Source organism: Leptopilina boulardi, unplaced genomic scaffold (assembly GCF_019393585.1).
Source record: "Leptopilina boulardi isolate dan_hultmark-lab unplaced genomic scaffold, ZJU_Lbou_2.1 LbouV2_368, whole genome shotgun sequence".
NCBI lineage: Eukaryota > Metazoa > Arthropoda > Insecta > Hymenoptera > Figitidae > Leptopilina > Leptopilina boulardi.
Window position 1 is genome coordinate 2,076,962 of NW_026137938.1, and position 12,003 is coordinate 2,088,964.

The 12,003-nt window shown below is 24.7% G+C and overlaps 4 protein-coding genes across 4 annotated transcripts; 2 read left to right on the forward strand and 2 right to left on the reverse strand.

The window, feature by feature from the left end:
* Positions 1-169: 169 nt before the first annotated feature.
* LOC127287223 (coiled-coil domain-containing protein 134-like) lies at positions 170-1,295 on the reverse strand. The gene is made up of 3 exons (XM_051314043.1): positions 1,106-1,295; positions 809-1,015; positions 170-732 (listed from the first exon to the last, which is right to left on the reverse strand). The coding sequence occupies exons 1-3, from the start codon at positions 1,293-1,295 to the stop codon at positions 401-403; spliced, it is 729 nt and encodes a 242-aa protein (XP_051170000.1). The 3' UTR covers positions 170-400.
* Positions 1,120-4,284, forward strand: LOC127287224 (protein YIPF6). The gene is made up of 7 exons (XM_051314045.1): positions 1,120-1,882; positions 2,002-2,136; positions 2,241-2,319; positions 2,381-2,423; positions 2,505-2,633; positions 3,782-3,939; positions 4,023-4,284. The coding sequence occupies exons 1-7, from the start codon at positions 1,853-1,855 to the stop codon at positions 4,136-4,138; spliced, it is 690 nt and encodes a 229-aa protein (XP_051170002.1). The 5' UTR covers positions 1,120-1,852; the 3' UTR covers positions 4,139-4,284.
* A 9-nt stretch (positions 4,285-4,293) lies between these two features.
* Positions 4,294-7,317, reverse strand: LOC127287222 (tetratricopeptide repeat protein 8). Its single transcript, XM_051314042.1, has 9 exons — positions 7,126-7,317; positions 6,841-7,033; positions 6,348-6,480; positions 6,121-6,265; positions 5,743-5,991; positions 5,483-5,658; positions 5,227-5,398; positions 4,944-5,150; positions 4,294-4,852 (listed from the first exon to the last, which is right to left on the reverse strand). The coding sequence occupies exons 1-9, from the start codon at positions 7,228-7,230 to the stop codon at positions 4,736-4,738; spliced, it is 1,497 nt and encodes a 498-aa protein (XP_051169999.1). The 5' UTR covers positions 7,231-7,317; the 3' UTR covers positions 4,294-4,735.
* A 685-nt stretch (positions 7,318-8,002) lies between these two features.
* Positions 8,003-11,972, forward strand: LOC127287308 (WD repeat-containing protein on Y chromosome). Its single transcript, XM_051314145.1, is given in 14 exon segments — positions 8,003-8,084; positions 8,158-8,349; positions 8,422-8,533; positions 8,616-8,752; positions 8,821-9,015; positions 9,103-9,310; positions 9,382-9,587; positions 9,675-9,875; positions 9,942-10,186; positions 10,253-10,528; positions 10,640-10,974; positions 11,045-11,285; positions 11,362-11,536; positions 11,645-11,972. Coding segments are annotated over 13 exon segments (2,739 nt in total). The 5' UTR covers positions 8,003-8,084; positions 8,158-8,220; the 3' UTR covers positions 11,924-11,972.
* The last annotated feature ends 31 nt before the right edge of the window (positions 11,973-12,003 follow it).

Below are 12,003 nucleotides of genomic sequence, written 5' to 3' on the forward strand. Positions count from 1 at the left end.
CACGTTTTTTTTTCCATTAATTTGTCTAAAAGAGTCAAATTATTTTCTAAATAGAGAAGATTTTCTTTTTTCATGACAAAATTTGACGAATTATGTAATATTCAGTTTTAAAAATTTTTAATCACATGATGATTATATATGAAAAAAAATTCACAGATTTATATTTTTTATTCAGTCTTCAAAAATTTATTAACTATTTCATTAATATTTAAAATTATTACAACAAAATTTACAATAAAATAAATTTAAAAAAGTTAAAAGTCGATCTATAAATTATTTTTTTTTTTTTAAATTCATTTTTTGGTTTAGCTTTTAATGTAAAATTACAAAAAATTCAATTTAATTAAAATAAAAAAATTAAAAAATAATTAATTTTTTCTTAAAAGTCAATTTTGAATATTTACAATTCAATTCTTGTGATTCTCGGTTCTTTTTTTCGTTTTTCTTTTTTTGACGCTGCTTTTTTATTATTTGCCTCTTCAGCAGGACTTGTCCAATAAGGATTAATGTAATCAGAATTCCTTGGAATAAAATGAAGTTCCTGTTCAGCTAAATGAAGTCTCGTAAATGTTGATTTATCCAAAAGATGTCTCATTTGACTGACAAAACTAAATGACCATTTCATTAATGAATGCCACATTGGTTGATGTTTCAATATTCTTTGCATTATATCAGGAAAATGTAAAACCACATCACCAAAAAGTGCTGTATTCTCAAGAATTCCAGAAAGTGCTGTTAATTAAAAAAAAATAGACAATATTAATTTAAATTCATATTAATTAATTAAATTTAAAAAAAAGAATTTTACCATCTTTCACTTCTGGAGTTTCTTTAAACAAAACATTAGGTACAAATTTGGCTTTTTCTAAAATTTGTCGTTTTGTATCTATTACATTGTATACTTTTTCAATCAATACTGATAACATTTTATATCGTTTCTCGTAACTTTCAATTCTCATTATCCTTTTAACAGCCTCATTATGTTCATTTCGTCGTCTTACAAATAGTTTCTTAACTATTTATCAAGAAAAAATTATTATATTTTATTATTGTCAAAATTATTAAAAAGTAAAAAAATTAAAATAAAAAGTTTTTAAATACATACATAATTCAACTTCTTGTTGTTCAAATATTTCCCGCTTCGAAAGATTCTCACTGTTTATTGGTTCATTATCCGGCTGTTGCGCATGTGAACACAACATTATTGACAACAATATCAAAATGCCGAATCTTTTCATTTTTTTTCTTTTTAATAGATAACACAATTCTAAATTATATTTCAAAATTTCAAACATTAAGAAATAATTATTATCACAAACAATGTCTACTTCTATTGTATTTTGGATTATTTACACGTAACAACAATGTGCCTACGTGTATGCGTGCATTTTTAAAACTGCCATTTTGAAAATTACGCCACCTAGCGGAATTTTTTGCAAATAAAAAATGCGGTATTGTAAACTGACATTTAATGTCACCCGTGTGTTGACACTTGTCAAATGTCATTCCATAAAAAATCGAATATTTCTAAAAAGAAAAATCTTCCAATAGTGACGATTAATAAAAATATATATTAAGTTGAAGAAATTATTCTTGTAATTAACTTTAATTAAACATTTTTTTTTTATATTCTCTTTACGATAAAATTTTTGAAGAAAAACGAAAAAGGTGTTCACGTGTAATACTACTTAACCCTTTTGTTTTTGAAAATTCTCAATTTTAAATGGATTTCAATGTGGATGTTAAAATTGAAGTGTGAATTTAAAAAAAAGGATTTCATCTAAAGTTGGATTAGAGGAAAATAATAATAGATTAAAAATTTGAAAAAAAAAAAATAAAGGTGACGAAAAATATGGCGACAATGAATGAGGCGAGACTTGACGTAAGTTTTTGAATAATTTTTTAGGAAAAGAAATTTTTTAATGCTATCTTTTTTAGTTTGTTATAAAGGAGAGTAATTTTTTAATTATCTGATTTTTATCATTTTTCTTTTTTTTACAGATGTATGATGACGGATCGTATTCGTTAGATCAACAAAATGTCGAAGGAGAAATAACAACTGGACCAATGAGGCAAAATACAAATATTGAAGGTCCGGAATTTAATACATTAGATGAACCAATTAAGGATACAATTGTAGGCATTGAAATCTATTTTAAATAATAATATGTAAAAAAAAAGTTAAAAATCTTTTGAATACTTTTTAAGTTAATTTTGTTAAAATTTTTTTTTTATTACAGCTTAGAGATGTCAGAGCAGTTGGAACGAAATTCTTCTTAGTGCTATATCCCAAAGAAAAGAAAAGTTTGCTCAAAGAATGTGAGTATTTTGTAAATTATCAATTAAAATTATTTGTTTTTTAAATTTAATTAATTTTTAGGGGATCTTTGGGGACCATTAGTTTTATGTACATTCATGGCAATGTAAGTGTGAAAATTATAAATAATATTTTAAGGAAAAATTGTTTTTGAATAATAAAAATATATGTTTTTTTTCTTTGCAAGGATTTTACAAGGTTCTCCAGAAAATGCAAATTCGAGAGATGGAGGTCCTGAATTTGCCGAGGTTTTTGTCATAGTGTGGATTGGATCCATGGTAGTCACTTTAAATAGTAAATTATTAGGCAGCAACATGTGAGTTTTTTTTTTCTAAATATTTTCCTTTTTAATAAATGGGGCATTCTATTTTAAAATTATACCCCTATTAAACAATTGACAATATAAGACATTTTTTAAATAATTATTTCTCCCATTTAATTAAATCAAATTACTTTTGCAATGAGTGGTTTCGAAAGAGAAATTTCTAAACTTTATAATTGTAAAAAAAATTTTTTTCAAAAAAACATTTAAATAGTATAAAAAATTTAGTTTGAAGGTTAAACTTGTAAATATCTCAAAACACGTTGTCTCCGATTTTGACAAAATCTGTGTCAAAAGAAAGCTTAAATATTCTATTTTTTATTTCCGTAAAGTTTATAATGGACATTTTCGAGAATTTCCAGAAATTAATTAAAATTCTCAGACGTTTCAAAGGTTAAAAAGGATTGAAATTTGTATGAATGGAGAACCATTTCTTTAAGAGCGGATTTTGTTTTTTAAATTTAATTTCCATTAACCTTACATTATTACATCACTTGACATTAGAGAAAAAAAATATTGTAAACAATAAATATATTGATCTTTAGCTATTTGCAATTAAAAATTTTTCAAATTTAAAAAAATTATTAAGATTAAAATTGAAGTTTTAAAATTTATTTATTTAAAAAATTTCGTAAAAACAAATGCCGCTGTATTTGAACAGAGGTTCTCTATTCATGCAAATTTCAACCCTTTTTAACCTTTGAAACGTCTGAGAATTTTAATTAATTTCTCGAAATCCTCGAAAATGTCCATTATAAACTTTACGGAAATAAAAAATAGAATATTTAAGCTTTCTTTTGACACAGATTTTGTCAAAATCGGAGACAACGTGTTTTGAGATATTTACAAGTTTAACCTTCAAACTAAATTTTTTATACTATTTAAATGTTTTTTTGAAAAAATTTTTTTACAATTGTAAAATTTAGAAATTTCACTTTCGAAAACACTCATTGCAAAAGTAATTTGATTTAATTAAATGGGAGAAATAATTATTTAAAAAATGTCTTATATTGTCAATTGTTTACTAGGGGTATAATTTTAAAATAGAATGCCCCAAATACTTAATTAATATTATAAATGTATTTAGAAATCATAAATATATTGAGAAAATTTCATAAAAAAAAAAAATTGTTTATTTACAGATCATTATTTCAGAGTGTGTGCGTTTTAGGATATTGTCTATTGCCAATAGCAATAGCATTGATACTATGCAGAATTATTCTTTTGTTTGATCACAATCCCTATAGATTTGTCATCAGATTCATTATTTCAATGACTGGTTTTGGATGGGCGACATATGGTAATTTTCTTTTTATTCTTTGGAAAATAAAACAAAATTTTTTTTTAAATTAATATTAAAAGTGTAAATATAAATTATTTTAGCATCAACGGCATTTCTCGGTGATAGTCAACCTGATGGAAGAAAAGCATTGGCAGTTTATCCAATTTTTCTCTTTTATTTTGTAATCTCGTGGCTTGTAATTTCACACACGACATAAAATTATTATTTTCAAAAAGGAATTTTGAAAAAATAAATTTTCGGAAAGATTCTAGCTCCGCGAAAATCACGTTAAGTATATGTCATTTGTCAATATATATATATAGTAAATATTGATCGTAATTAACGATACTAATTTGTAGAATATTTCAGATATTTCTTTCTATTTAAAAGTATTCAAAAACATTTTTTCTTTAATTTACTCTCAATTTAGCTTAGAATTTGATACTGTAATTTTTATTACGAATTTCTCCATTTTTATATATTGTCAATGAGTCCATTTTCTAAGCAAGATTTTTGTTTATTTTATATAATATATATATATTTACATATTTATATAAAAAAAAAAAAATTACAGTACAAACTGATGAAATTTTGTTGTCTTGTTTTCCATTTAACAAAAATGGCTGTGAAAATACGGTCCATAATCATAAAATTCGTGGAAGGTCTCTCTCTCTTTCTCTCAAAAAGCAATTCCAAATTTTTACCATTATTTTATATTGTACATATTGTGTGTATAAAATCGAATTGAATGTCAAATAAAGTATTACCATAAAAAAAAAAAAATTATTTTCAGTAAACAAAAATTTTTTTTTTTTTAAATGTATGCAAAATATCTCTTTAATTTTTTAAGAAGTTCCTGACTGTCACGATGATCTGGATAGGCTTTCAACGATTTTTTCACATAATTAAAACTCGTTTGAAGATCTCCTGTCTAAAACAAAAAAAAAACAAATTTTAAAAATTAGTTATTTAATTAGTTATTTTTTAAATTCAATTTTAAATTAAAAATACAATTTACTCACTTCGAAGGCGAGATACGCTGAATTGAAATTTGGTTCATATGAAAATGTACCAATATTTGCAGCCGCGTGAAAATATGTTCCAGCGGCAGTTAAATGTCCTTTTTTAATTTCCAAAACCCCAAGATTGTTAAAGGCCAATGCATGTCTATTGTCGGCATTTATTGCCAATCTCAAACTTTCGTCAGCCATTTCTAAATCTCCAATTGACTGTTAAAAAAAAAAACCCCCAATTAATTTTATACTCAAGAGAAATTTGAATGAAAAAATTATTTATTATTATTACTATTGCAACGTGAGAAATGTTGTACCAAACATCGGCTATTGTTTCTTCAGTTGCAAGATTAATAGCTCTCTCGAAACAGGAAATTGTATGATCAAATTGTTGTGAATAAAAACAACAAAGACCCAAATTATTAAAAAGCTCGGTATTATAGACACCAATTTGAAGAAGCCTCCTTAAATAATAAATTTATTAATACATTTTTTTTTTATTTATATTTTTATTTATTAATAAATTTTATTAGAAAAAAAATATATACCTGTAAAATCGAAGTGCTACTTCCGGTTGATCATTGTAAAAATAATGCATTCCAATACTTGCAATAGCCTCTGGATCAGAAGCGTCTTCTTGAATTATTGTTTTATAATATTTTATTGACAATGATGAATTATTTAAGCCTTCATAAAGACGAGCCATTTCTGTTAATATTGAAACCTTTGGGAAAAAAAAGAAATTTTTATATTCAATTTTTTTTTTTTGTATTAATATTAATAGTTTATTAATTATTAATTAATTTACATCTTTTGGAAAATATTCCAATCCCGCTTTGCATGTATCCAATGCAGCCAATGGTTGATCGAGTCTTATATAAATTCTTATTAATCGAAGAAGTGTCTCAATGTGTTTATAATCTTTTAATGCTGAACGAAATTGTTGTTCGGCATCTCTCGTCAAGCCAAGAATATAATAACATTTTCCCATTGCCACTTTCCAATACCAGTCTTTTGATTCTTTGAAATTATTTGCATTCACCGCCAAATCAAGAGCCTGTGATTTTTTTTTTCAAAATTTAATTACAATAAAACAAAGTAAATTGTGCATTTTTTTTTTATAAATAAAAAAATAATTTTTGGTTTTTTTTTTATTGAAATAATATAGAATAGACAAAAAACTTACAATTGTTGGCTCACGCTCGTGATAGTAAATATATTCAAATAAAGGTTTAGCAACTGTTATATCTTTGGCATGTTTTGGTATATTAAGCCGAGATAATTGAATAAATGGACCGCCAGGTTCACTTAACATTGAGGCAGTTCCAAGTCTAAATTAATTTTTTTTTTTCATTATATACATTTCGATAAGAAATTTTAATATTTGAATAATTTTTTTCTTTTTTTTTTCACCTGATATTAAGCCCCGAACTGGCAGTAATTGGTTTTGCTGACATTGAAGTTCTAGGTGTTTGTAAAGCCTGTTCGAGATTTTGTGCCGATCCCGATTGAGTTCCGGGACGAATTACTCCAGTAAGAGGTCTTCCTTAAAAACATTCATTTACATATTTTCATTTTTTTTTTAACATAAAAAAAAGATAATTAATTCGTATAAAAAATCGGAAAATTTTTATTATAAAAATGTTTTTTTTTGTTTAACAAAAATGATGAATTTTAAAAATCAAAATTGTAATTTAATAAATAATAATTTATTTTTATTTATTAATAAAATTTTATTAGAAAAAAAAATATATCTGTTAAATCGAAGGGACACTTCCGGTTTATTGAATAATAAATAATAAACTCAAATTTAAAGAAAAAAAAAAAAAAAAGTTTTTCGATAATCCACTTTGAATGAATTTCAAATATTTTACGAATAAAAAAAATAATAAATTATAATGCAAACCAGTTGTAGTTCTTGGCCGAAATGCTTGACCGGGAATTGCAGTTCCTGGATTTCTCAAAGAAGTTCCTGGCCTAGGAGCTGTGGCAACTGCAGGATTATCTAAAACAGAATCCGCAATTCCTTCTTCCTCAGCTTCAATATCGTCCACATAAACTAATAATGTTAAAGCTCGCATTTTTAAAACCCAAGTTGCCTAAAAAAAAATATTTATTTAAAAAATAAATATAAAAATTAATTTGTATTTTTTTGTAAATTTTTTTAAAAATAAATTAATAATAATCTTACCTTATCGAGAGGTGTTTCTTTTAAAATTTCCGTACATAATACAATACTTTCTTCATATCTTCTATTTCTAAATAGAAAAAGTGCTTCCATAAATTTTCTTGACATTTTTTTTTATGTTTTGCTTCCTGCAGTTACGAATCAAAAAAAAAAAACTATTCTACTGTTACATATACAAAGGACAGGTGGACGAGAACCTACTAATACACCTGTTATGGTTCGCTTACGTGGTGGACAATTTTATTGATTATTTTCGTCACTGAGAAATTAATAATGTCAGATCGATGTAAAAAAATAAAAAAAAAAAATTATTTTACTTAATTTTTATTAAATTAAATAACTTATTCAATTATCCAAATTCAAGAATGTTAATTTTTCCAATTTTTGATCGAATTTTTTCAAGATGTCTCATTTTTCTATTTAGTCATTTATTTTAAAAATATTTTATTTCAAAAAGGGTAAAAATTTTGATTAAATTAAATTTTTATTATTCTATTGTGTTACTTTTTTTTTACTATATTGAATAATTAGAATTGAGCAAAAAGAAATTTAAATTCGAGAAATTTTATAAGCGTAAATCAAAATGAATTATCAAATTTCTTCATATGATTCAAGGTTAGTTGACGAAAAATTATTATGTCATTAAAAAAAAACTTGCTTTTTAATTTAAAATTTAATTTCGAAATTAAATTTTAGTATTCAAGAAAAATTTTTACAATTTTTTAATAAAAAGAATATTGAAGAACAATGTACCGAAGAATCGTTAACTGTATTAAAAAAAGCGTTCATGGTAATTATTATTATAGTGTTAAACTATTCTTTTTGTAAATAAAAAAAAAAACTTGAAATATCCATAGGATTCGGAAATGAAAATAATGGACAAAATTCAATTAAAAAATGCCTTTGAAAATATACTTGATATTTTTTTGAACGATGAGGAATTTGACATTATTTTTAAAAAGGTTGAGAATAATATTTTAAAAAAAAATTACTCATAAAAGAAAAAAATTAATCAATTGCTTTTTTTTTCTCTAGATAAATGCAAAAAATGACGAATTAGTAACATGGGATGAATTTATTTCTTATTTACTTTTGGAAATGAAATGCAAAGATGTTGCACGTTATTGGCAATCAATGGATCCGCCAATAACTGATAATCCAATAATAAAAAAAAGTCATCATCGAAATCCAATTAGTAAAATAATTTTTTGTCCCGAAATTCTTTCTGTAATTAAAAATTAAATAATTAATTATTTAAATATTTTTTATTGAACAATTAAAAAATAATCGAATTTATAGAATAGAAATTGGAATTTTTTACGTGGATGTTATTTAACCGTAAGCAAAGATGGAAACATAAATTATTGGTCTATTGATTTAAAATATCAACGAAGTGTAAAATCTTCAAATCGTTAGTCAAATTATTTAAAAAATTGATTTTTTTTTGTATTTATTTATTTTTTTTTTTTGAAAAATGGGGATTTATTTTTCAGCTCTTATGAAATTTCAAACGACAATGATAACTGACATGATTGTAATGCCGGATATTGGAATTGTTTGCACAAGTTCAGTTGAAAGAGATTTGAGATTTTACGATACAGTTGGAAATCGATTTGATCTTCGTGTAATGGTAGGAAATTTAATTATTAAATTAGAAAAAAAATTTAATTAAAAATTTTTTATTTTTTTTTTATACAGATAACTCATTTTGATTCAGCAATAGTGAGGATGAATTATTATTTTAGTAAAAATTTACAAGAGGAATCAATTATTATTTTGGGCGACATGAATGGAGGAGTAAAAATATTTTCTTTTTCTTCAATAGATAAAGGACCTTTTAAACATTTTACTAAACAAGATGTTCTTCAAGTTCAATACAATGCGATTGTTGCGGTAAAATTCGTTTTTTTTGTATTTTTTAATATTAACATTTTTGGTAAGTTTTTTAATTTTGTTTTTTATTTTTATTTTTTTGGAAAGGGAGAAGTAGATAATTTAAAAATTAGAGAATTCAATAATATTCACGGCAATTGGGTGTCTCAAGTCGCTTATTATGAAAGTCTCAAGTCATTTATTTCCTGTAGTAAATGTTCGGAGAACTCATTGATAGTTTTAAATCCAAATAGTGTCAATTCAAATTATAAATTCAATGTACCAAAAGGAATAAATTGTTTCTGTTTTTGCGAAGGTAGAGAAATTAAAAATTAATCTTTTTTTTTCATATTCTAAATAAAATTTTTTTTTTTTTTTTCTTTAAAGAAAGTCAGATTTTAGTGACAGGTGGTGTTGATTTTGTAATTCGAGTTTGGAATCCATTTATTCCAAAGAAGGAAAAAATTATTTTTTACGGTCATCAAGCTCCAATTTCGGCTATTTTTATTCAAAATCACGGCAATTGTATTTTTTCACTATCACAGGATAGATGTATTAAAGTTTTTAATGTTTTTTCTCAATCTTGCATGCAGGTCACCATTTTGCTTTACGAATAATAAATTTAATTTCCCTTTTTTTTTTGAGAAAATTATACTATTAAAAAGAAAATTATTCTTTAGACTTACAACAATTTGCCGAGAGAATTGGGAAATAATTCTTCAATTACAGCAATATTTAATCATATGACAAAAAAAATGATTATTGCCAATCAAATGATAGTAATTCTTTCCTGTGGAAAAATAATAGATAAAAATATTTCTGACGGTTATTCTCACACGAAATCAATTTCCTGTGTGCTGTATAATAATTTATTTCAAGTGGTACTTTTTTTTTTTTTTTTTTAAATTAATTTAAATTAATTTTGAGTTTTATATTTATTTTTGTAGATTGTATCAACAGATTTAGATTCTTGTATAACAGTTTGGAATCCATGGCTTGGAAAAAGAGTGTCTTTTATATCAAAAGCGCATGGAAAATTGAAAAATGGAGAAAATATAAATGTTGAAATTACAGCTGCTTGTTTTGATGATACAGAACAATTATTAGTGACCGGAGCAAGAGATGGATCAATAAAACTGTGGCAATTTAATACCGGAAATTGTATTCGAGAAATGATGTCCGAAGCAAATAGGTATAAAAATTAAAAAAAAAAAAAATTTTTTGAAACTTATTTTTTAATGAAAAATAAAATAAACAGTGAAATAACTGGACTCGCGTGGTATGAGAAGAAAATTTTCAGCGTCGGTTGGAATCGTGTAATCACTGAATTTACAGAAACTGAACTTGGAATTTTTAAAAAATCCTGGGAAATTAGACACACTGAGGATATTACTTGTCTTTCAATACGAAATTCTCAAGCATTGGTGACTGCATCTTATAATGGAGAAATAATTCTTTGGCGATTAGAAACTGGCCAGCCGTACAGAATTTATCTCGCTAATAATCCAACTGGAAGGCAAAAAAAATAATACCTGTTTTAATATTAATAAAAATATTTATTTTTAATTTTAATTTTACTTTCAGGAATGTTATCGATTTTCGAAAAAATGCGACAGTTAAATTAGATTCATATTTTACAAAAAAGTACGTCTTTCATTATTTTTTTTTTAATTTCTTGTATTTAATAAAAAAAAAAAATTTTTTCCTTTAGTAAATCAAAAATTGTCAAAAAAAAATATCAAAAATCCATTGAAGAAATTACAATGAGACCAGTTGGAGTTACTGGTGTTTTATTTTTAAATTCAAGAACAATGGCAACAAATATTGGAAGTTTAATGGTTGCCCTTGAATCTGGTTTGATACAAATTTGGACCCATCATCCTGGTGCTGGTTTTTTGGAAGCATTTTCAGCAATTCATAAATATGGAGATTTTGTCACATCAATGGCAACTGATCCAAAAAATGAATTTCTTATAACAGGTTTTTGAAAAATTTGCTAGTTTTTCCTTTTTTTCGATAAAAAAAAAAAAAAAAAAAATCTAATTTACAGGACATAAGCAAGGATATATAAAAATTTGGTTAATAAAAAATTACATGCTACCAAATCCACCGAAAATTAATATGTGTGAATTAAGACTTGAATTTCCATTTCTTTGGAAGGATAGAATTAATGGAAGGGCAAAAAGAGCTGTTAAAAATCAACCACTTCCTATTTTATTGACATCAGTTGGAGGACACAAACAATCGATTAATTCTATTCAATTAATACCAGAAGCTCGAATAATTATAAGGTTATTATTAAAATCACAATTTTGTGTACAAAAAAGTTTTAATTTTACACAATAATTGAGGTATTTTTTTTTTCAGTGGATGCTCTGATCAAACAATTAAACTTTGGACATTGAGTGGTCGATATATTTCAACATTGGGAACTTTTAAACCTTGGACACCAATTTTACCGAATATTCCTGTTCAAAATTATTTTACTAATTATCAATTACCACCGGAAGTGAAAAAATCGGCAAGTTTTACCACCGTGAAGGTAGCGAAAAAAAATTTTAATTATTTTTTTAAAAATTCGAATTTTAAAGAATATTGTTGTTTTTTTTTATTTATAAAAATTATAAACTCTCTGGTAAAAATATTAAAGGTTCTTCAAGGTGGTGTGAAATTAGAGAAAGAAAAATGGGAAAAAGTTGAATTAATGAAAAAACTTACAGATGAAAAGAACATGTTTTTGGACCGTCAGTTACAATCCTTGTCTTTTGAGACAGATGATAAATCAAATCAATCCATTAACATAAATGAGAACATTTTAGATAATTCAACAGGATATGTAAGTTTAGAATTATTTCTTTTTCTGAAACAAAAGGGGAAAAAAAATAAAATTAGTCCAATTTTTATTTTCTTTCATTTAAAAGTTTATTAGATTTTTCTACTTACTTTTTTGTAGACCAAGTTTCTATTTATCTAAATCTTTCCTTTAGTTTCAAATGAACTTTAAATGAC